At 39.7% G+C, this 26,570-nt stretch overlaps 1 protein-coding gene across 6 annotated transcripts in view; it reads right to left on the bottom strand.

The window, feature by feature from the left end:
- Positions 1 to 26,570, bottom strand: part of LOC123309085 (uncharacterized protein CG43867) — a 152,800-nt gene that overhangs the window by 111,307 nt on the left and 14,923 nt on the right. For all 6 annotated transcript variants that reach the window (XM_044891961.1, XM_044891959.1, XM_044891960.1 and 3 more), the window contains exon 2: positions 17,200 to 18,039. In XM_044891961.1, coding sequence (XP_044747896.1) covers positions 17,200 to 17,496 — 297 coding nt within the window. In that variant the 5' untranslated portion in view covers positions 17,497 to 18,039. The remainder of the gene's footprint in view (positions 1 to 17,199; positions 18,040 to 26,570) is intronic.

Below are 26,570 nucleotides of genomic sequence, written 5' to 3'. Positions count from 1 at the left end.
GTTGTTTTTCGTTCTTAATTCCAAAAGAACTTGCAAATATTTCTTCGCAATTCCTATAAGCTTCCATCTTAGCTAGATCCACCATGAGGGTGATCGATACAGATGATGAATAATAAAACTACCGCATCGAGATCGTTACAGAGGTTCATGTCAGAAATCCCAAACGGCGTCCTTAATTTCTGACTTCATCAACGCGGCTCTAATAAACTGCCGGTGATGAAAGGTCATTCCGGCAAAATATCCGAGATACGTGACCGACTGTTAATAAACCGAAACCATCGACACTGGGTAGAGCGTGCGAGAAACGGCACCTAAAACGTTCATAGACGAAATCTTATGAATCTCCCGGATGGTCTACGAAAGGGCGCTGAAGGATAATGAAGTGAACGTATGCGCCAGGGCGTGAGGGTAAGGAGACCTGTGAGCCGGATTTGGATGGGTTTTTTTGTCAGAGGATCTAGGAGAAGGCAGCCTCATACTACCAAGTTGATGGCACCCACTGTGAGGGATATTATTTCCTAACATTTCTACTCGAAACATGTTATTGAGTGCGCGAAATGTAACCCTACTCGAAAATAAACAAAATACATCGTATCTGCCAGCAGAAACGTTTAAACTTGGCAACTTATCTACCTCCCCCCGATCCAAAGACGACGTTTGCCATTTCCAAGCCTCATCCTCATCTCGTCTAATCTCTCCAAATCATGTTTCCGCAATATTAGCTCCTCCAGACATCCAAGTTCGTGTTTGATACACACTCCGATGTCCCCGGGCGTCCCTTAACTCCTTTCATATCCCGAACTGGATAATGAAGCGAACGTATGCGTGAAAACGTCCAGCATTCAGGAAGGGATCTAATACGCTTCCGGTATGCAATAAACGGCGACGAACGTTCAAAGGGTGCGCACTCATGGAAATGCACTTTCTATTCATTTAATTCCCCGTAGTCTTTCCCCCCTTATGGCTGAGGGGAAGACTGCGTGTTCTACAACATTCCTAAATACTATGCCTTCTGACGGAAGTGATCAGAGAGTAGTTCAGAGTTTACCCTTCTCTGCTGGAGCTTAGGAAGATGTTGGAAATTGAGCGATGCCTCCTCTGATCTTGTCCTTGTCTACGCTACTGATAAGTTAAAAAACGTCTATACGCAAATTCTATGGTAGTTCATCTCGTTTGAGTTATTCTCTTCTCGTTCAATTCTTGTGCAAATGGTAATGTACTCTTCTCAAAATTATTGATCACTCCATTTAGATGTACTTTTCATTATTTCATTCTATATAAAATGAGTCCACGAGCAAGATTATCAAGAACCCTCAAACAGATTTATAATCCCTACTAGTACTGGTCAATTGATATGTTCACTCGATTCAACTCATTTATGTGCCTTCTGTATTTCATTATATTTTACAATTTACATTGATTATCTGACCTCTCTAGATTTTTCACATGAAAATGGATATGTTGCAGCAGAATTGAACTTTCTCGTGTCGTTCTCATTGAAAATGAATGCTGATTTATTGTCTTCTCCTGAATCAGTTTGTTAATTTCTCAGCTTAACTCTGTTGTTAATCTCTTATTCAACCTAATGCACTAGTGGAAATCTAAATTAAGAAGAGATGACGTTCTGTCATCGATTGAAAGAGTAGCAGGCAGACTGGCTTTTGGCTTATTTGCCGTCATCAGTAACCCATAACTCAAGTCCATGATGCCAAGCAAAATGAAATGCAGAACTTGTATCCAACGCCAGAAAAAAAATCTGATTATTATGTTAGACCATGAGGCTTTTTATGCCTTCTTGGTCGTTTTATGCTTGACTCTACACTGATAGCTTCAGATTGATTTGCCTGAATTGTGAATGGCCGAAAGCTTGCCGAATTTTAGTAAGATCCTAAGTGACTTTCTACCCGATCCAAAATTCTTCTGAAGGACCATAAGTCATATATTTTGCCTTGAGTCGGGTCATCAATCCTGATGGAAAAACCGCGCGCGTTCTAAAATTTTCATGAAAGACAGTCTTGGGCGAGACCAGTTGCATTGATTCCGAACAGATAAAAGGGGAAAACAATCCAGAGATCGGCCTCGGAAAATATTCTGTCTACGTGACCGACGGCTAATGAAGTGGGGAATCCCTGGACACGGAGAGGATGAAATAAATGTTTATAGATGAAAGGTAATGAATCTTTCCGAAATCTCATGAAGGCCTCGGACGCGAGGAAGATTAACGGGCTCAGAAACTGATATTTCTGGGAGGAGGGTCGAGGAATCGAAGAATAATCCGGATTCCATCCCACACCAGATCAACTTATCCCAAACTTCGAACGTTCTGCAATATGAAATGATCGATTCATCAAGGGGCTTGCTCAGGTAGTTGTTTTCTCCCTCAATTTTTGATCTGGGGAGGGAAACTTGAAGCACTGCGAAAAATTTGGTAATTCTAAGATGGTGTGCAGAGTTTGGAGGCAAATGTAGCTGATATCATGAAGGGAGGTCATTTTTTGGAGTTTTGGAAGCTTGCTTTGAGTTTTTTGGCGATCAGTAGGAACGTCTCGTATGCCATATTATACCACTAGCTTAACTAGTAAGGTTTGTGGTCTACTGAGTCAATCACCTTAGGGAAATCCATAAACAATGCTGATTTGAAACAAAGATTGTCCATTCTTCCATCAATCACAAGTTTTTCTATGGGCAAACTTGGTTGGGAAGATCTTGTAAAAGCATATACTGATTTTGATACCACCAACTGTAGGACAAATCATCCTCAGCATCTTTTTCACCTTGAATGCCTAACTGATGATGGATCACAGGTACTGTTGGTAACACCGTATTGACCAAATAGTTCAGTGAAGAGTTGAAGGCAAATGTCTTGTCAAAAGATTCCACCTTTCATTCAGAAGAGGTAATCATGGAGGCACAATCAGCTGTAGATGGAAGAAACGAGCTTGGTGTGAGGTTGGTACTCTATTTGCTCGCCTTGGCTTCATCTACGGTCCTGTTGTGGCTGTCATTGATGTCACCCCAATTGGTTTACAGTGTAGGGTGTTGAAGAAACCCCATAACTATTCATTCAAAGCATTGAACTTTCTGAAAAACTGAATATATATCTTAAATTTTCCCTAGTTTTTTTGGAAACTACTGCCCTAGTGCCGAACATCGAATATCGAACAATCCGAATGGACCAAAACACCAAGACGACCTTGAATCTCCGCTTTGATGGACTTTCCCATCTCCTCTCACCCCACCAGCGATCTCATCGAGCATCGAGATGTCACATCCCTCCAGGAGTTCCCTTATGCACGGGCGACTAATGCTCCAGTTTATTCTTCCCCCTGGCACACATCCCCGGCCATTTTTCTCCGCGCAGTCCAACAGCAAATTACGTCTTCTGCTTAGTGGCCCGTTTCTTGCTTGCCTGCGTCCCACGGGACCCTCCTAAGAAGGTGAATGTTTATAAGAACAATTTAACGGTTCGCCGGTTGTCCAGCCTCTGTGCTATTCCTCTGTAATGAGATTTGGACGATCGCCCGTTTGTATACGGTTCGCTTTAGGGGTCTTAAATCAGGTCGAGGTATCGGTTGAATTTTGGGTTGGTTACAGGATGCGATCTGTAGGGGTGTTATGAATTTCGCGCAACATTAACGTTGTGGCGAGTAGTTTTGGTGAAAAATTGGAGATACACGGGGATTTTCATTGTTTTCAACATTGTGGACAACGATAAAATACTTCTAGTCTGGAATAAAATATGGCTGCGTATTAGCGCCTTTACTGTTCAATATATTCGCCTTAGCTGAATCGATAATAATTGCTGACATGAGTATGCCCGTAAGAGGTGTTGGGATAAGATTCAGATTTGATGGAGGCCTATTTAACCTGAAGCGCCTCAGAGCAAAGGATCTACAGATCATGTTGGACACCTATAAACATATATATGAAGCTTTAGGCCTTAGGACTCAATATCGACAAAACCAAAATCCTGGTAAGTCCGCCAGAAAGCCTTCAAACAGATATCAGCCTGGAGGATGAAACTCTAGAACAGGTCGAGCAGTTCAAATACTTGGGAAGCTTCATAAATACTAGGGCTAACCTAGACACGGAAATACAAAACCGTATCATTCTGGGAGCTAAAAGACAGAGTGTTTCAAAATCACGACCTCAATCTGAAGACCAAGACAGCTGTTTACAAAGCAGTGGTCCTCCCAACGCTTCTTCACGGAAGCGAAAGCTGGACGCCCTACAGGCGACATATTAAACAGCTTGAACAAACGCAACAGCGTCATCTAAGACAAATAATGCACATCAGATGGTTCCACAAAGTTTCGAATGCAGAAGTCTTGCAACGCGCGAGTTGTACAACAATTGAGACTCAAGTAACGAGGGTCCGACTCAGATGGAGCGGCCACATTCTGAGGATGCAAGACACAAGACTCCCCAAAATAGCTCTATATGGCGAATTCACTGAGGGAGCCCGGAAACTTTTCGTAGATTCAATCCCGGCAACGGAATACAGCAATGAATAAATGGATGAGTCTAGGGTCCCACAGGCACCTCACAGTTTTTGGGCAGTATATTTGAGAAAATACACTCGAAACATTCAACAATATCTGCGTGAAATTTTTCATGGAAAATCGAGTTGCACACTTCATGTGGCACGCGATAAGAGCCCCCGACATAAAATCCACACAAACTGCCCGAAACGAAGACAAACAACATTACACCTACTGTCGCGTTTCGCAAACATACAATAATTCCCGAAAAGGACAACTCCCACATCACGCATTTCCATTTTCCGATACGTCTGCGGGGTTTTTCTGGCCATGAGAATGGATCGACGGGAAAACAGAGTTTGTTTTCAGAATAAATAGGTATATAATGTAAATATAGAGCGGGGGATCAGCGACCCTGATAGTTGGGATGGGAGATAAACAATTCGGGGGTGGAAAATGGGGGTTTTTCCAGACCGTTGAACTAGAAGTGTAGCTCATGAAACGTTCGCTATGAAAATTCACCGTGGCTTGATTCGGTTCTTATGAAGTCTTCTTACGGGATGTTGTTCAAGGAGGTATCATATTTCATGAGTGATTTTGTGAGAGACGTGTTTTTTTATACATTGACTCGTACAAATATTACAACAGTAGATTCTTGAGGTTGAAAGAAACACCACATTCGAATATTCTGTATGCTGTATGTAAGAAACTGTTCAAAACACTCTATTCTTGTGAATATTGGGAAAAAATTTATCAGGGTTGGTGAGCTAAGCCCCTGATAATAGATTCGAATAAAATCAGCTGTCATTATGAAACATTATCAACAGTCAACACCATTTTTTCAAAATGGACCGACTCAATTTGTACTCCCAACAGAAATAGCGTTTTGTAAGGCTTTCAACCAAAACCAATCTCAATATTTCGACTAATAGAAATGAAATTTCATCAATCCAAATTCATTTCATCTCTTTACTCTCAAAATCCTGCTTTAGACTGCTGAGATTTAGCGAACTCTCCATCAATTCCTCAAAATGCACTCTACCTTCCACGAAAAGGTTACATTTCAAAAGGCATAATTCCATTTGCATCAATTCAATAACGAGCGAAATCTCATAACTCAAGCGCCTTCATGAAAACACATCCAATCCCGATCCGAACAGCCTTTCCCATTCATTTTCCCCGACAAAGAAAACTTGCAGACAAAAGAAAACGATAGCTTCGGACTTTCCCTCACCATCATTAATTTTTCCCAAGAATTCTTTGTTGTAAGAAGCTCGGAGGGACGAAGGGGGTGGGAGAGACGAGAAGACTAGCGTCTAAATCAATGAACAGCCCAGCAGGGAATTAAAAATGAAATATGAACGACGTGACAAGGAATTATGTGTTGATTTTGCTTTAATATAAGAGGGCGTTGCCCCCGCAAATCCGTATACCACTCAACCCCTTTTAGATTGAGGAAAATGGGGAAATGATGGTGAAGGAATGAAGAATCTGTTGGAATTCCTCTGGACCAAACCTTATTTATGCAGTATGCTGATTTGAAAAGGTACCACCCTTGATATTTCGACCCCAATGCAAAAAGATGAACGTTTAATAATGATATCAATCATTTCTTATCAAATCAACCCTAAGTGTTATGACAGTAACCCCTGAAATCTTACAAGGGATTGACATTTTTCTGTCCCCAGAGGAAAATATCTAAAAGTGTCAAGTCTGGGGAGCGTGGTGGCCATTCAAATGGCCCTCTTCTATCAATCCTTTTCTCTTGGAAATTATCTGTGAGCCATTGATTGCTGTTGGATGACTCGAGATACAACTGATGGATAAATCAGTTGTATCTCGAAAAACAGCCTTTTCGGCTTGCTATCATCATTAATTCATTCATTCATTGCTGTATCCCGTTACTGAGAATAAATCTACAAAAAGACTCAAAAACAAAATTATCGGTGGGATCAAACTTATAATTTCTTAGGGCTACTTGCGACTGTGTGTCCTCCTGAGACTGTAGAGACCCAACCGTGACCTACAGATCCTTTCACACTCCGGGCATTGATAGTCACCAACCAGATCTGGCCGCCGCTGTATCCTTCTCGAGTCTCCTTTATAACTGTGGACCAAAGACCTCCACTGTGATCTGTCTAACGCTAGTTGTTCCCAGTTATGATTGACATTAACTGATTTTAGAGATTGATGCAGTATATCCTTAAACCGCCTAATGGTTTCCGAGCTCCCTCTGTGAATTCGCCGTACAGAACTATTTTGGGGATTCTTGTGTCTTGCATCCTCAGAATGTGGCCGCTCCATCTGGGTCGGGCCCTCGTTACTTGAGTCTCAATCGTTATACAACTCGTGCGCTGCAAGACTTCTGCATTTGAATCTTTGTGGAACCATCTGATGTGCATTATTTGTCTTAGTGACGTGGTTGCGTTTGTTCAAGCTATATGTCACCTGTAGGGCGTCCAGCTTTCGCTGCCGTAAAGAAGCTTTGGGAGAACCACTGCTTTGTACACAGCTGTCTCGGTCTTCAGATTGAGGTCGTGATTTTGAAACACTCTGTCCAGAATGCCGGTGATGCCGAACTGATACGGTTGTGTATTTCCGTGTCTAGATTAGCCCTAGTAAGCTCCCATCAGTAGAGTCCTGAACCAACATTTTGCTGGTCTTTAGGTTATCGTGGGCCTCGTTAATTTCGGAATATCGAAACGAAAATAATCTCCTCGCAGAGCGTCTTCAGTTACTGCACCTTAATTACTTAATGAGTAGGCGGGTCGGGAATAAACGGGGTCGGAGTGAATTTGCATCGAGTTAATTTAATCCCGATTCCTCTCCCGTTCATGAATTATTTAGGAGAGAGAGAGAGGAGAGGAGATGGTGGTCCCGGCGAATGTCCCTCTTCAACCATTACCGTACAAAGTGATGATACCCGAGCGGAAACCGGGGACTCTGATCTCCACTATCTATTTTTTTCAAAGTTTGAATCACTGAAGTTTCGACCCCAATAGGAATTTCATTATACGGTTCGACTATCGGACTGTGTTTTTTTTCCGACCTTTTTTTCAGCTATGGGAGGAGATAAGGGAAGGGGGTCTTTGTTGTCACGTGGTAGGAGGGCAACAGACGTTCGAGGCACTTTGAAAATTGAAAAATTCGTCCGAAAGGCCAGTTTCTTGATGGAGGATGATTTCTGAGCAATGAGCCATAAGGGAGTAGGTTAAAAATGACCATATCAGGAGTCTGGTTTCTGAAACTATCACAGATAATTCAAACTACAATAATTTCTAAACTTTTCAATCGATTTTGATTGTAGGGGTGCGGCACATACGATTGAAGAGTTTAGAACGATCATTTTTTGGCTGGGGTAGAGGCAGCTAAGTGCAGGAAGGTTCTTTGTGTTCCTTTGGGTCTGTAGTTTTCAGTTTATACTACGCCGTTCATAGTTTCTGAATTTCTTTCTCGTTTTCTCAATTTTTTAATGAATAACCACTGGTATATCTATGAGGGATGATTCCCCAACATAAGGGTCCTGTAGCGTTGCTCGAACAACTGAAGAACAGAAGAATCATCACTTGGAAGACTGGACCTGGTCAATAGACCCTCCCAGTCAAAAGCAAGATTTGGCTATTATTAGTCTGAGTACTGAAGGCATTTCTGACGACGAGGGTGATCCTCCACCAAGATCAGCAGAAGATTTTTGACGCAGAGATGATATTCCTCCCAGTGCAATTGAAGGACAAGTTATGTACCTATGATTATTCATTTGTTTCTTCATTCATCATCAAGTCTTTGGATAAGTTTTGATGAAAGCTTCATTATTCACTTTTTTTCTCGTTTTCTGCTCTGTTTCTTTGTTTCAGATATTATTTCAAAATGGAAAGAGTATAAATAAATTTTTATATCGATGGAAAAGAAGCCCTTCAGTATTAAAAGTTCATTCTGTGAACAAATTTGTCATCACTACACTACTCAAGGGGAGACAGGGTTTTTTTACTGAGGTTTTTCCCTAAGCTCTTGTATCATACTCCAAATTGTATGGTACCCTGTTACTCTAAGCTTTCCTAAACCTCATACATATGCTATATTGTTTGATAAACAAAAATGTGTTGCTTACATTAGAAAAAATATAGATATATAACTAAAATAACGGATCTGTGATGGCGTCCCAGCGGGCGTTCCGACTTTTCCATCTCTCCTGAAAAAATAGTCATAGGAGTAAGATCAGGAGGTCGTGCTGGCCATTTCTTAGAAGCTTCTTTTTCTTTATCTATCCACCGATTTGGATGGTCTGAATCTAGATCATTCTTCACTTACACTGAGAAATGGGTAGATCATATGAACAGTATTGTTTTTGACGTCTGACAATCAAAACAAAGGGATTATTTCGTCTTTTCATAAACTCTATACCGAAAATGTGCGTCATTCGAATTGATTATTTGTTTCGATGGAGTTCTTGATTCTCTTGATAAAAATTTCATTTTTCACGTTCAGAGAGATGTTTAGCAACCCGAACCTAGATAATAATGGTCCAGTACGGTCCTGATTTTCCTCATTTTCACTTCTGGGTTATTTTGAGTGTCCTTAAGACATTAAGCTTGCAAAATATCATAAGCTTGACCTATTTTCATTCATTTGGTTAGTTACTTTCTATCCTAATTTTTTTTCAGTAAACTTTTTATAATTTTTTCCTTTTTTCTGGGGGTTCTATGAAGTAGCTTTTGCTACACTTCGCCCCAATTATTTGAATGTTTCAGTATGACCCTCTTACTTGCCTACTTGAGTATATTTACTTGGTTTCATACTTTATCTCAACGCTGTATCCATTGATTATGCAGCTGATTTTCCACATGAAACTTTTTTCATTTATTCGGCGCAAATTAAAAGCATACACGTCACTTCCTCCTCAGTCCATAATCCCCAACGTTCATCCCCCCAAATGGAGATACGGTGAGCACCCCCTCCGGAAAGAGCAGCATCTTCGTCCCTTAAATTCTCCCAAGAAGATACACGCAAAACTGCGAGTGGCATAAATTTAATTCTGAGCGATGAAAGCATGCCAATTTCTATCTCGACATAATCGTCGAGGGTGCAAAGGAGCTACGGCGGTAACAGGTGTGATGCATACCTCTCCAAATGAAAGTGAGGGTGTGGGAAAGGTACCTGAGTGCTATGAATAAGTGATGACATTAAACATAGCGTTCGTCAGCGCTCCTCTGTCAGCTCTGCGCTTTGTCTGAATCGGGTCTTGAGGGCACTGATGCATTGGGGGGTATTTGTAATCGGGGCAGTAGCTTTAAGTGGCTCCTTAGGTGTTTTCCTGTCGGCCATAGTCGCTTCTTATAAATGGAAAATCTTTGTCTTTATCCTGTGATTCCCAGAACACCACATACTTAGAAGCTTGTTGTGTTATCTCACAAGTGCCTTAGACTGAGACTGCTAGTGCTTGGCTCAAGAAGGAAAAGTTCTTTATATGCCCTATATCATCTGTGAAAAATCATTTGTATTTTCCACAAAACAAGAGGGATCAAAGAGACGTATGTCATGTATACTCAAGTAAAGGGAGTCACTGTCTTCAAAACAAACACATCAAGATGAAATGCTAAGGATGATACAGTGTGTATAGGTCTGCTTATCTGTGTAGTAAAGAGAAGCAATTATTCATTGAGATTAAGGGTTTGAAAGCACTCAAGTTTCAACGTAATTCAAAGACCATCTGTAGCTACGGAAATCACTGAAACTACTTGCAGAAACCAACAAACATAGTTGTATTTGGATACCTACTCTCCAATGTATTCGCTATTGTAAATAATTAATCAAAAACGTTTGGTTCGATGAGGAAAATCCCATTCGAATTCATTCTAAATTCACTTCTTCGATCTACAAGAGACTTCGACGACAAACTAATCGAAGAGAGTGAACCAATACACGAAAAAGACTACCCCGAACAAACTAATAAAGGCGGTGATTCACTGAGGGAAGTGGCACCCCCAACCCCAAGTAATTTGTTGTGTAAACCCGGTTGACGAAGCGTAGTCAAATGAAGTCTTGAAAGTCAAACAAAATATCCGATAGAGTGAGTCAATATGGGAGCAGACGAAATTGGATGCTGCAGAACTATACGTAAGATACCGTGTGATTCCCAACAGCGGGTTGTTTTGTGACCTTGAGATCCAATATAATCCAGGCAATCTGCTCTCATGTTTGGCACTAGAACTTTTGGGTACAATTAAACGCAGAATCATTATAGATAATTTTTGATGGAGAAAGTTCAGAAACATACTGGCCTATATCAGCAGGCAATCTCGGTCCTCTATCTACCTCTAATTTTCCAGCAGACCTTCATGCCAGACCTGGAAGCCGAAAAATAGGCCAGGTGAAATAAATCGCACCCCTAATGGCAATGGTCACGACCGAAATCGACGTAAAAGGTCGTAAAAAACGCATCTACATAATCCGAACTCCCCAGTTATCGCGATAAAGTTTGTGGACTTTATATGTGCCCACTTTCCGTCCGTTTCCACTGGAAAATAATCTAATTCGGTTCGAGAGGGTGATTAGGAGAACCACAAGAAAATTTGAAGGTCTCGATCGAAAATTATGTGATTTGTAAGATTCTGCTTCGAAAACTTATGTTTATTCCACGAAAAAGTGTAACTGTTAAGCAAGAACTCCAATTGACTTAAGCACAATCAGTCCATGAAGTCAATCTTACATCGAGATGCTTTAAGAAGAGTTCCACTCACTCGTGAACACAAGCGTCGAACATTAGAGTGAGCCATGGAGCGAGAGAAGATAGGCAATACGAACTCTTTACCGACGAGTCCAAAAATGGCCGTTTTCCTGATAGTCGAAGAGTACAAGTGTGACCATGTCCACTCCACGAAGAACTACCGCTCTATTCAAGACGTTCATCCTTTTCGAGGAAGCACAATTAGATTTTGGAGAAGTCTGGTTATTAAAAACTGAAAATAACCCTACAATAGTTGTTTATGTACCCAAGACCAGGAACTATCTATTAATCGAGCATGGAAATCGCTGAGGATAGCAAGCAGACAGTTTTTTACGGAGGTGCATATCACAGTTTTTCCTCGACTTCATTTACCTTCATGAAGGTAAGTACTCATTGTTTGCTGGCCTCGGTTACGTCGCCGTAGTTACCAATTCTAGCAGCTTTGAGGGTAATGTCCGTAATGCATATTCCGCAACGACTCCAGACCTTTCAAAGAAAATGTTTCTTCTTGCTCTGCAAACCAGACCTTCACAGCTTTTATTACCTCCTCGTTGGAAGAAAATTAACGACCTTTTAAACTTTTTTTCAGTTGGGGAAAGAGATGATAGTCAGATGGAGCCAAATCTGGTAAATAAGGGAGGTGATCCAGTAATTCAAACCCTAAATCACGAATTGTCTGCATGGCAACATGAGATTTGTGTGCAGGGGCGTTGTCCTGCAAAAACAAAACATTTTTGGATAGCTTTCTGCGTCTTTTCTCTTTAACTTTTTCCCGTATAGTGGTCAGTAATGTCTAATAGTAATCACCAGTTATTGTTCTACAATGAAATCAATCATGATTACTCCATGGCAATCCCAAAAAACTGAAGCAAAAACTTTTCCAGCAGATTTTTGGACACGAAACTTCTTAGATCTTGGAAAGCCAGTGTCGCCATTCCATGGATCGTTGCTTTGTTTCTGGATGGTAGAAATGTACCCAAGTCCCATCGATAGTAACAATTCGGTTTAAGAAGTCTACATAGTTTTCAAATCGAGCACAGATCGAACGCGATGCTTCTACCCCTACACGCTTTTGGTCAACATTCAAACATTCAGTGGCAATTTTTCTCATATCCAAATTGACGTGAACTATATATTATGACGAACGCGTTCGTATGACATATTCAGTGCTTCAGATATCCGTTTAAGCCCAATTTGTCGGTCTGATAAAATCGTGTCATAAACTGCATCGATATTTTCGGGCACTGACACAGAAACTGGCCTTCCTGATCGGTCATCATCTTCAATGGAAAATTTACGTCTTTTGAAGCTTGCAGTCCAATTTTTCACGGTCGCATACGAAGGACATTGATCACCAAGAGTATTAAGCATATCTTCGTCAATCTGCTTACCTCAAAACCCTTTTAAATTGCTGCTCATTCCTTGACAACTTCGACCGACCCAAATCTTATCCCTTTGTCTTGGTGGAGAACCCATGATCTTTCCAACAACAATGCTTGAAGGATTGGTGCAAGCATACTTCTTCTGTAGTAATCAGACCAACTATATTATGCAAGGATATCGATTACTTCAATTAACTCGAGAGAAACATCAAGTCGAGCACAATCTGTTTATTGTAGTCGATGAACACAACGCAGCAATCCTAAATTAGGTCCCTACCTTCGTAGGGATGATCGGATAGGGGTACCGACCCCCAAATATGCGGATTCTCCCCGGGTGGTGCACGGATAAATGTATAAATAATTTATTTGCGGCGTTCCAGGATCAGAACGACGCGGAAAGGTCCTTTCCAGGTTTCCATAGAAATGGAAGTATCGACTGCGGTTTGCGGCACACGCAAATGTATTCAAAAGTTTTCACGAGCCGTTTGCCCCTCGGGCTGCATATAGCCGCATTGATTCGGGCGGCGGCCCCTTCACCCCATCGTTGGGGGTGTCCGTGAAACACGTGCGGGAGGTCCTATCGTAAAAAAAAAAAACCTGCTCTGAGTTCGGGGAAGACGTCCTGTCCACAACCATTGCATGAAATGGTCATAATCTATCTGTTTCCCTAAGAATAGTAACATTCATAAATCACTAGGTGATTAATGGGCCATTATTCACTGGTCTAAAAACGGAGTCAAATTCAGATAACGTTCAGATTTTCTATTTCAGTGGTTTTTTCAGGATAAGTAATGGAATCCAGCGATTCGGAATGCATAAACATGGAAATTCCTCAAGAGAAATCATCCTATCGTCCTCCAAGATTCAACTCATCGGTATCCTATTAATATAAATGAGCTCAGTGTTTATCCTCTGTAGTGGGTGGGATAGATCCCTTAATTCCAGGCGTTACCGAACATCGGAACGAATGACCGACCCTTTATAAATGGATTAAATTATATCCTTCCAAAACGGAGTGGTAGGGGATTACCATACTTGAGATGAACAAGACTCAGATACTATCGAATAATGCCCGAGAAATTTGGGACTGTAAATCCCCCGACTGGCACAGTTCAATGGAAACTTTGAGATGTGGGCAATTTGAGGGATTAAAATCCAGAGGGATAACCTTAAACCTGCGGTACTTGACAAGCTCAATCTTGCTGGGTCTAAGTGACTCTCATTTCCAAGAATGAACTGGGTATTCCACAAGGATCGGTTGTTGGGTTATAGAATCTTCTGTAAGGTGTGCACTATTGTAGATTTTATTGAGATCCTGACTGATGACTGTACACTGAAGGTGAATCAATCAATCAAGTTGTTCCTAACAGCAGTAGATGAACTAGGCGAGTTCTGGAACAATAATTTCAAACGACCGTTGGATCATTTCTAGGCGTTTGGTAAATGTATCGGTAACAAAAAGCGATACTGACATATTCATGAGCCAGAGCTCCATCAAAAATTCCATAACCTATGGTAAAAATAATGAAATATTTCAGTGGAAGATAGCTGCTTTTCAATTCGGGATTTAACTGAATACTATTCAGCATCGTAAAAAATAATGTTTGATACTTTCTTCACTCTTCGCATAGGAACGATTGAGTTTACAACCTACATAATATCAGATATAGCCCCTACTTTTTACGATAAAGGGAGACAAGGGAGCCATATAGCTTTTCTTTATCACCTGACATACACTTATGTCGACATGCATATACTTATCGGGTTTCCACCAACAAAACTTTACGAGGATATATAAGTATGGGGTCTATTTAAGGTTCAAAGTGATGGTTTCGTGAAGCAAGGCTTTTGTCTTGCAGAAGCAAATTGCTCTGTTATGAACACCCTTTATTTACTCATAAAGAACAACTAGTAGGCCAGTAGATCCATGTTTACTGGCTGATTTGTCCATAACGACATTAATTTCATACCCTTCACTAGATTCTTACGAAATTATACTACATGATAAGCAAAACCAGCACCCACAGAGTAAAGCTGAAACTGCTGCAATTTTATTTCCCCATTCTGCAATTTTGTCCGCCAAAATCGAAAATGGCAATGTACGCCTTGATGGCATTTTTCTACAGCCGGTAACTTTTCATATGAATGATAAATGTACATACGTATTTCACCGAAATATGATCGCAACTTTATACGTAACTCCATGCATAATATGCCCCCGGTGAGGTTGAGTCTGAACAGAAAGCCATTACATATTTAAAGGGCTTATGTCCCACACATAACGAGAATATCGAAAAGTAGGGTACATTTCAAATATATATCAACTTGGAGCGTTGCTCGACCATAAATATTTGAGTTGGCTCAGATGTCATTCATGGATTCTTGAATAGGGTATATATATTGTAGGGGGATCATTGTCAAGTGTCTGTTTTTCCATTTTCTTTACAAGAGTACCAGGCTCGTCGATTCTATGAAATATTGAAGGGTTTTCGTGAGAATTCTATATCTCAATTTTTGGACACGACGAAAACAACCTAGAGCAACAGCTTATCTAAGATACGAGCCATTAAGAAAAAACAGGGTGAGTCTTTGACTCGTACAAATATTTCAACAGAAGATTCTTCAGGTTTAAAGGAAGACTTTTTTCTTTTACCATTTTTTTCGAATCGGCTCGGTTTGAGAGATACAGGATGTTGAAAAACCATAGAAAAATTTATTTTTAGTTCTATCACACAAACGGTTTCATCGAATGAAGTGAATTTCGGAATATAGTTTTTCATTTGTTTGATGAATCTTTTTCGAACACAAGATATCACCTACGTCTTCCAGTTTTTTCATTATGACCATTAAGTACCATAAAAATACCAAAAATTCAAAGAATCCAACACTTGAAACTAAGTTAGACGCTATCTAATGAATATTTGAACGTTTTGTAAAATAAAAGTGTTCTTCATATTAATGAATATGAAAAATTTTAGAATAATTTGATGTTCAGAACTCAAAAAGTATCTGTGAAATTCGAAAAATTTGGTACTTTGACCGAATGCAACCCTTTCAAAAAGATCTACGGATGTGTAATGTCACAGATTAAGCTATACTATAATACATTCACTTTTATTTTAGCAGTCGGTTGGCCATGGAAATTTGACACATTCCACTCTGTTTAGTACGAAAATGTGGGGTTATGACGCTTGTCAAAACATTTTTGGTTTTAAATCAACGCTATGTTGCCCGTTCTATGTGAAAGTTTCTGTTATTACGTATTTTATTTTATCCCAATATCGAATCCCTTCGGAAAATATGTGACGTTTATACAAACTGAGTGAAGGCATACCAAATCTAGTTATTTGCATGGAAAATACAAGAGATCAGTATAATATCATAATATGCACTAGCTTGAGGAGAGTTAATGTTGGTTCTTCTTTGGCTGAAGTTTGAATACGTTTCATCAGTTGTAGATTTCAAAAATATTAACCCGAAGATGAAATGCGTATGAAGCAGTGGTTGGGAATGGGTATCTCCCGAAGGAATTAACAGATAATTACAAGAATGTTAAATTCTTCAACAAAAGTCATCTTGCTTCAATATAAGTAAAACGAATTAAAGGAAGTTTCAAATCAAGATGAACTTCACCTTTGAACAAAAATTTCACATGAATAAACAATCAACAGGACAACTGACGCGTATTTGTGGCTGTTCATCATTGATATAATTATAATAATCAGGTATTTATTGATACCTTAAGACATTTACAATGTATAGGACAAGTCAAATGAAAAATAGAAAAATCAATTTTCGGGAACTTATTCTACGATGACATTCATCGAAAATCCTGTAGTAAACTTTTCGCATTAATTCACTCAAACATGAAATTCTCAAATGCCACCACTTTTTTGGGTCTCCCAATAGAAGGAAATTCTTTGTCATCCTCTTCATTCAGAATCTTTCTGATTGTGGAAATATTCAGCTGAAATATAAGTCGTTCAGATTCAGATGAAACATTATATAAATTCTCTTACATTGAATATGTTCGCTACCGTCTGACGTATTGTGGATTTTAGAATATCAGGGTATAACTATTTAAATGAGCGGACTAAATAGCACTTCCTGAAACCCTGTCCCTTTTTTCAATCACTTTCTGCATTTTCGTAATAGAAATTGATATTAATTGTGGCAACGGCGTTATGACATTAACGACACTTCATGAGTGCCAACCTTACTCCGTTCTATATAGAACGTTGTTTGTAACTATAGTTACAAAAACTTGAGAAAATTATTTCATGGCCAACCGACTGCTAAAATAAATCTGAATGGAGTATAGTTATTCTGAAGGTAATTATGTTTCTCCAGGGTTGAGCACAGCTCATTATGAAAACTTGAAATGGCTATATCTTTTTATCAGGGCCGAATCAGAAAAAAATGTATTGAAGAAAAGTGTTTCTTTTGACATCAAGAATGTACTGTTGAAATATTTGTACGAGTCAAAGACTCACCCTGCATAATTATTAGGTAGAACTTTGAATAAAGGGGTAAAGTAGGGATGTACACCTTATGTGGCTTTAGTCGCAGAAAAACTGGTCGCCTAACATCCAACAACTTTCCGACCACTCACCTTTTCTCTCAGCATATCCCTGCTCCTTGTAGCCTGAGCCCTGCTCCTCTGCAACTCAAGCTGCAGCTCGAAACATCTATCCCTCCAATTAACCCCGTTTCCGTCGGCGCCCCTGCTAGGTCCGGACTCCAGCATATCGAGGGACGCGAGAGGGGACGTTCCATCCCTGTGCCTCCTCGGAAGTAGCCTCGGAGAAGACGGAGTCGAGTGCGAAGACAGCTTAGTGAGCTCCCCCAGCCTAGACAGAGGGTCGAACACCTGACTCAGCCTCCTAGATGGATTATCCTCGTCCATCATCGACGAACTTCAAACCGCCGCCTCGTAACCATCATAAAACACTCATCATCAACAACAATCAACATCGATATATAATTTGAACGAAGCTCTGGATGGAAGATGATCACAACCGTCGTAGAAAAAAACTAAAATAGCTACCAGCGCATTTTTTCGTATCAGTCTTACCGGACGCGTTCGAAACTGCTCGAAATTTCACAAACTTTTACTCGGTACGGCACTCGGTCGATAGCGTGGAAGAGACTATTTTCGTCCATAGCGAGGGAGAGTGCTATGATGGTTCTAAGCGGAGAAATGCATGGTCGATGACCTTATGTTAAACTGTTAAGGTCGTGTAATATCTCTCGGTACGCCTTCGCGGTATGTAAACATTGAATAATTCATTGATTATATTGTCTTCTGTGTATGAAGGGGTTCCTTTGTACGTTTGAGGAAATGGCGATCTCCAATTAGGAATATAGGCTATGCTGCGAAGATTAGATACGTTCCTTTCATTATTAATCTTGTTCCTGTATTGAGTCTTGAATGGACGACTTGGGTTGGTATCTGAAACAGAAATACGTTGTTATTGGTGGGAATCGACTCTAAATACGAGGATGTATTGATATCTTGTTAGCCTAGACTATATTGCGTTACCATAGCAACGAACAATAACTCATAAGAAGCGTCAGTGTGAATTTTGAGGTCAAAAAAGTAAACCAGAGGTACGCAATAAATTGAAAGAAAGAAGATGTCCACTGAAATTGTGAAAATCGAAAAATTGAAGTATGGAGCCACCATCAAGTACCTGTATCTGAGAGGGTGAAGAAGTAAGCAGATTTACGAAGATATGCTTAATACCCTTGGTGATCAATGTCCTTCGTATGCGACCGTGAAAAATTGGACAGCAAGCTTCAAAAGAGGTAAATTTTCCATTGAAGATGATGACCGATCGGGAAGGCCAGTTTCTGTGTCAGTCCGCGAAAATATCGATGAAGTTCATGACATAATTTCATCAAACCGTTGTATTGGGCTAAGGCCCGGTACTTTCACCTTCGAATAAATTTTATTCACTGTCAATAAGTATCTGTCAAATAATTTCCTATCTGAAGGATACCTTATTTCGGTGCTTTCAGATGAAATTATTTGACGAATAGCAATTCTATGAAAACACGGTATACTATTTTCCACTGATTAATGTAAAATAAGACACCGCATTGTAGAAATTGTCATAATTCCAACTAGAAAGTAAATATTTCGTGAAAATCACACAAAGAATAACCATACATCCAGAATCTAAAAAATTCAACCAATAATGACGTACCGACATTCAATCTATGACAAATAAAATCTTATCAACGAGTTTCAATGACAGATTTATTCGATGAATAACACTATCTTAAACTGAAAAGACTGCATTTTTACTCATCCTAACGGATATCTGAAGCACTGAATATTTCATACGAAAGCGTTCTTCACATAGTTCACGTCAATTTGGACATGAGAAAAATTGCTGCAAAATGGATCTCCAAATGTTTGAATGTTGACCTGAAGGGTGCAAGGGTAGAAGCATCGCGTTCGATCTGTGCTCGATTTGAAAAGGATGTAGACTTCTTAAACCGAATTGTTACTATGGATGAGACTTGGGTACATTTGTACGATCCAGAAACAAAGCAACAATCGATGGAATGGCGACACTCTGGTTCTCCAAGACGCAAGAAGTTTCGTGTACAAAAATCTGCATGAAAAGTTCTTGCTTCAGTTTTTTTGGATTGCCATGGAGTGATAATGATTGATTCTTTGGATAAGGGTAGAGCACCGGAGGTTACTATTCGACATTACTGACCACTCTACGGGAAAAAATTAAAGAGCAAAGACACGGAAAGCTATCCAAAGGTGTTTTGTTCTTGCAGGACAACGCCCCTGCACGCAAATCTCATGTTGCCATGCAAAAAATTCGTGATTTAGGGTTTGAATTACTAAAACACCCCCCTTATCCAGTAGATTTGGCTCCATCCGACTATCATCTTTTTCGTCAACTGAAAAAAAGTTTAAAAGGTCGTAAATTTTCTTCTAACGAGGAGGTAATAAAAGCTGTGAAGGTCTGGTCTGCAGAGCAAGAAGAAACATTTTTTTTGAAAGATCTAGAGACGTTGCAGGTTCGCTGTAATAAATGTATCCAATTAAGAGGAGAATATGTTGAATAATAAAATATTTTGACATTGAAATTTTGTTTGGTTCTATAGTAGGCTAAGACTTTTTTAATATATCCTCGTAGGTATGTGTGACACGGGGGTTACTGTTCTTATATTGAGATAGCAATCTTGTTTCCAACACGGAAACATCAAATAGCTAAAACCTCCACATCCTCCAGCACTAATCCCTACAGAAATTTGATAGAATCCCGACCATTCGGAGAGCGTCTCAAGTCCTCAAAGCTCATCTTGGTAATTCCCAAGACAAGAATAAATAAACTGGCCGTAATGGGAATACCGGTCTTGAACTTTTTCAATTCGTCGAAAACCATTCATCTCATCCGCTCTTACGATACGAGAAAAGACAATAAACAATTCATTGCCTTCAAAGAGAGCGCGCGCGCAGCGGACTCTTCTCCTTTTTTCTTTTATCGCCCCTAAAAACGAGGAGGTCGTTTGTTTTAGATCCGATTGTGGACCGGTGGATTTACTCATTTCCCGGAGGCAGAGCAGAGAAGGCCATCGGGCATTGTTTTTAAGCTGTCATAAGCATTTCCCCGGTTTGGTTCTTGCCCGGTCGGGTCGGTGGAAATGAATGATCTCTCTTGTAAAAAGTTCGGAGAGTTGAGATCCCTTCCTCGTTCGTGTTCAGCGGCAAAAAAGGACGAGAAGTTCTCTGGCTAGTTTTGTCGGTTTATTTCTGTCTCTGTTCGATCGGGTTTTGCTGCATTAAGGTCGGCAAGAAGAGACGACGCTTCATGATTTTCCCCTAGATGCAGTTTCTGCTGGAAACTAACAAGCCTCTAGAAAAAAAGAGGTCATCATAGTAAGTCATTTTACCGAAAATTATCTATATGAAATATTCAAGATTGCCGAGCTACAACCCCTAGAATTTCGACAAAATTTCAGTAAATTTCAAGTACGGGACTGGTTGAATCAATCATAACGAGATATGTTTTTTTTCATTGCTTCGGGATAATTCAGATAACGAATGATCAAGAGGCTGATCAGGATCTATTTCTGTAATAAATTGTATCTTCAACTTTGTCATTTTGAAAGTTTTTTGAGTGGGTGATTTTTGGTTTATTTTAACCTGTTCTACCTTCTGTTAAAAAAAGCTACACCTTTAAATACACCCTGTAAGTACAAAGTGGGACATTGAAAACGAAACAGCCTCTCTTTGGATAGACAGAATCGAATTATACAGGGTGAGTCTTTAACTCACTCTATAAAAATGTTCAGACACGTCGATTTTGGATTCCAGGACAACTTCTGAGATCAAATTCGAAACTGTATCGCTTCAACCCTTAGTGTCTTTGTCTATCTCATCAAGATGGTGTATTTGTTGTCCTTTATTATCAACGCATATTTCAGTCTATGTTGCCAACTTGTGCAATAGAAACGAAACTCTTAAAAGTTTGAATACCCATTTTTATTTTTCATTTTTGAGTACCTAAAATAATTTTTTTTGGGAAACGGTTGAAATGGTTATTTCAAAATGTGACGTTTCACTGATATTTCATAAAATATACATCATTTTGGTCAGAAGGAGTATCCCTTATTCAAAAAGAAGTAGTGTCATTGAAAAAAGTCACGGAAGTGATATCGAAGAATCGAACTAAATCTGTGTTTCCTGGAGTCCACCAAAGTACGCATAATGAATGCTATTGGGCATTGTGAACCATACAACTACCTATCTACCCACTTGGGGTGACTTAATCTGCCTGGATGCGCATTCTAACGCGATTATCCGTTTATAAAATGAAAAAAAGGATGTTCATCATTAGTGATTCACGATCTGTCATACAGGAGGAGAGATAGGAACCGTCAAGCATGTGTAATGCATATTAACTAGCTCTGTGCGAGCTCTCTGGGGGTCTTCAACGAATGAATTAATCTGAAGCGTTCACAAGTGGTTGGTTAGGAGAGAGGATCGCAGCCAGTCTCTTGCTTCTTTTTCGTTTGAACTGTGGAAGTTCGAAGATGTATTATGTCCCCCGCTGTGTTCGCCTAATGAATGGAGGAATTGTGATATTCATTCGAATGGGTTCCTACTCTAATGCTGGGGATTAGTTGGGCAAGAAGGTCCACATTAATTTTGGTGGGGTTGTTTTCGTCTTTCCGATTTGGGAGTTTGTTTCACCTATACTCCATTCAGATTTATTTTAGCAGTCGGTTGGCCATGAATTTTCTCAAGTTTTTGTAACTAGAACGGAGTAAGGTTGGCACTCATGGAAGGTCGCTAATGTCATAACGCCGTTGCCACAACTAATATCACTTTTTATTACGAAAATGCCGAAAGTGATTGAAAAAAGAGACAGGATTTCAGGAAATGCTATTTAGAATTCACGTCATCTCATTCAAACAGTTATACCCTGATTTTCAAAAATCCACAATACGTCAGACGGTAGCGAACATATTCAATGTAAGAGAATTTATACAATGTTTCATCTGAATCTAAACGACTTATATTTCAGCTGAATATTTCCACAATCAGAAAGATTGTGAATGAAGAGGATGACAAAGAATTTCCTTCTATTGGGAGACCCAAAAAAGTGGTGGCATTTGGGAAACTTAAGTTTAAGTGAATCAATGCGAAAAGTTTACCACAGGATTTTCGTTGAATGTCATCGTAGAATAAGTTCCCGAAAATCGATTTTTCTATTTTTCATTTGACTTGTCCTATACATTGTTTATGTCTTAAGGTACCAAAAAATACCTAATTATTCTTATTATATCAATGTATTGAGATGAACAACCACAAATTCGCGCCAGTTGTCCTGTTAATTGTTTATTCATGTGAAATTTTTGGTCAGAGGTGAAGTTCATCTTGACTTGAAACTTCCGTTGATTCCTTTTACTAATATTGATGCAAGATGATTTTTGTTGAAGAATTTAACATTTTTGTAATTATCTGTTAATTCCTTCGGGAGATGCCCATTCCCAACCGCTGCATCATATATGCATTTCATCTTCAGGTCAATATTTTTGAAATTTACAACTGATGTAACGTATTCAAACTTAAGCCAAAGAAGATAACGAACATTAACTCTCCTCAAGCTAGTGCATATTATGATATTATACTGATCTCTTGTATTTTCCATGCAAATAACTGGATTTGGTATGCCTTCAATCAGTTTACATAAACTTCAGTTATGTTCGTCACATATTTTCCGAAGAGATTCGACATTGCGATAAAATACGTAATAACAGAAACTTTTACGTAGAACGGGCAACATAGCGTTGATTTAAAACCCAAAAATGTTTTGACAAGGGTCATAACCCCACATTTTCGTACTATACAGAGAGAAATGTGTCAAATTTCCATGGCCAACCGACTGCTAAAATAAAAGTGAATGGGGTATACGTATTCTATTGGAATATGTATATGTAGAGTTTTTCAGGATGAAATATAAAGATTCCAAATAGACCACATTAACAAAAATCCAAATTTTGAAAAACGGAATTCACGAAAAACCGAATACAGAGGAGAAAATCATAAAAATGAACCAGAAGACTGTAATGGTTATAAGTTTACGTAATCGAAGAAAATTTTCGTCAACCTCCGCTAGAAGACGCAATTTGCAAGATGTCCGTATTTACGACCGTCCTCCGGACTACGCACCTGGGCACCCCCGTTATAAAAACCGCCCCCACCCCCTCCCGGAAGGGGAGTAAGTAATGGCCCGATTACAGCTATCGCTTATCTCAGTTAAAAAGGATCGCGGGGCTTTAACGTCCCCCGACCGGCCTCCGCTTGTTTATGTCCGCCTTATCGTGCTTCCGGTGCAGGTTTTCGTCGAGGAAAACCGGAAATAGGTCCTGGAAAAGAGTCCGATTTCCTGGGTGCGTCCACATCACGGACAGTCAGAGTGCGAGGAAGTCTATAAAAAAATCATTCGGTAGAGGATCTGGATTTGGAGGTCAAGGATCCAATCGACTGGTTTTGAGGGTTTAAACATCGAATCGTAGACAGAACGGTTGTGCCGAAATTGATGAAGTTTTCAGATTTATTACTAGAAGAGTTGCTTTTTCAGAATATGTATCACATTTGGATCTACGATGATTTTCCTGGAAGATAAATTACTCTAAAGATGACCTTCGAAAAATTTCCGAAAAGATGAGGTCAGTTGAAACTTCCTCAAGACCGAACGGTTGTTCCGAGATGGGTGAAACTCTCAGATTTATTACTAGTAGAGTTGCTCTTTCAGAATATGTATCACATTTAGGTCCAGCATAATTTTTCTGGAAGATAAGAGACTCGAAAGTTGACCATCGAAAAATTCCCAAAAAGATGGGGTCAGTTGAAACTTCGTCACTACTAGAAAAGTTGCTCTTGTAGAATATGTGTCAACTGGTAACAGGCTACTGATAATTCCTCTCATGATTCGTTTAATTTCAAGAAGGAATGTTCACGTTTTGGGAACACTACAGAGAGTGACTTTTAAACAGGGTAGTTCACGTGTGACGAATGTGAGCTGTGTGTTCTGCACGAACACACTGCTCGTCTTCGTAAAAAGGCGATCATATTTCAATCAGATCCACGCACATAAACTTCAGACCAGGAAAGGAACATCCCATCGGCATAAACCATCGATACACGCGCCGCTATCAAAACAACTAACTTTTGACGACCCTTTGTCTGGGCGTAGAATCGATACTTCACAAACGTGTATGATGTGATACGATGCTCTCCATTCCATTAAGAATCTCCTCGTAAAGCACTCACGCTTAAATTAGTTTTATCATTATGTATTCCTTAATAAAATACGAGCATGGCGTGATGACGGCAGAGCAGATAAGGACTTTATGTACCAACGTCCGATGACTGCGTCGAAAAACAACCCAATGAAAGTTTGGGACACGAGAAGATGATAAAAGAAACCTGATGAAATGGGCAAGAATGACAAGGTTCATTCAATCTTCGATTAAAAAAGTTGAGGTGCAAATGGCCTGCTCCAGTTCTCGATCTCGAGAATCTGGTGCAAATGACTGTCACTCAATAATGTGATTTGAGACGAGTTTTTCTGAAATTTCGTAAAACGTTTCCCGTTTCCAAACATTATTTTGGAAAGCACCCATCAACAAAAAATCCCGTCTCTTTATCTTCTAACCGACAAAATATCGATAGGATTGCGCTTACACGGAGTGCACGTCAAATAAAAGGGCGTCCTGATTGTCGTTTGGTGTGAATACACTGTGAGGCCTGGGCAATTTTGGCGGGAGGTCAGCCATCGCAGAACGGATATGATGATCAGGCAGGAAATAGGGTCAATCTTTCTCGGTGATGTGCATGTATGGGTTCTATCCCGATCCACTCAACAGCCTCTCCACCCTCCATTAGGTACAGGATTTCCACCGCGGAGGTTGGAGTGCAGAGATCGATTTACTGAAGCTCATCGTTTCTTTCCAAGAAACGTGTTATTTATAAGGAGATCACATCGAAATATGAATTTTTCAAGAATCACTATGTAGATTATTGGGAACCCTATTCGGGCTGTTTATAAAGTGAACTTTGTGTGCCATAAAATGTAATTGAATCAATTTTACGACGGGTATAATACAATCGATATTTACATAATGATATCCTAATTAATGATCCTTATAATTTCCATGAATTTAAACCGTGATCTCATACTGAAATCTATCTGGAATTATCATCATCATGTATGTTTTCTATTTGACAATGTCCAAAGAAGACTTAGACATTCATTTCCTGAATCAAACGTAACTTATAAGGATGTAATTTATGTTGTTTAAGGATTGTAGTACGTGAAAGATCACATACATCGGACAATTTTCTAGTACTAAAGGTCGGATCTATTGCTACATGACCTAAGACAGCCACGTTCCTCGCTTCGTCTCTATCATGCATTTGTTACCGACTGAAACAGTCGCGACAAATTTGGCAACCTGTTGCACAAAGTAAGCAGCGTAAGTACATTTTTTCCAGGAAAATGTACTGTCACTGTATATAACAGAATGTATGAAAATCTGAAAGCCTGGCAGGTGTGGTTGATTGATAAACGACAACTCTGCTGGCAAGGTAAATCTGTCCAATTACATAAACTTATAACGATCATAGAAACGTCAGAAATGCATGTTTAAATAATTTTTCACTCTGTATTTCGTTGTCAAGAAGATCTAACAGTTCGGCGTAATAAAATATGAATTTTCATTATGCCAAGACAATTTTACTCGTGATAGAAGCAACTTAACCAACAGTAGTTTCTTTTTACAACAAAAATCCTCGCAATTCCACAAGTCTGTATAATTTACCAAAACAAGGGTGGAAAAAGAGACAGAACCGTTTCTTTCGCTCGCTACAGTACCCTGTCCAGATATGGTCGACCTGTATCATCACTCAACGACCCTCTCCAAATAAAAAATGCTCCATATTTTTCGCCCGCAAAAACTGCTTCCCCTAAACATCCCATCCGAAGGATATAACAAAAGGATTCCTTCCTATTTCTATATAAGCCGGGAGATATTTCAACGTGTCCTTCTTTGTTAACCCTCGGATATATGCACTCCTCTTATCCCCGGCCATTCCATCCAAACTGCCACTCTTCTTCTGTTTCAGCTATTCAGATTTTGTCAGGACGTATTTTCCTTAGCCAAGTCAGAATATTCGATGACGACTCGGGTAAAATACGGATAAATGCTGGTTAGTTTGAGGACGTATTTCGTGTTTTCTGTTCGGATGACGCTGTCAAATTCAGGATATCCAGAAGGCATCGAGTTTCTTGGATCCAGAAGAGAATTTCACACTTTTTTTTATAGTAGACTTTTCTTCCCCTTTGATTTTTCTGTCTGCGATTTTACTGCCTAAAGGGATTCTATGAGACTGATCGAATACTTGAAGGATGCATAATGGGAGTCGGACAGTCTTCTAAAACGTAA

The sequence above is a fragment of the Coccinella septempunctata genome, chromosome 3 (genome assembly GCF_907165205.1).
Source record: "Coccinella septempunctata chromosome 3, icCocSept1.1, whole genome shotgun sequence".
NCBI lineage: Eukaryota > Metazoa > Arthropoda > Insecta > Coleoptera > Coccinellidae > Coccinella > Coccinella septempunctata.
The sequence above is the reverse complement of the archived record's forward strand: the minus strand, read 5'-3'. Positions and strand labels throughout refer to the sequence as shown.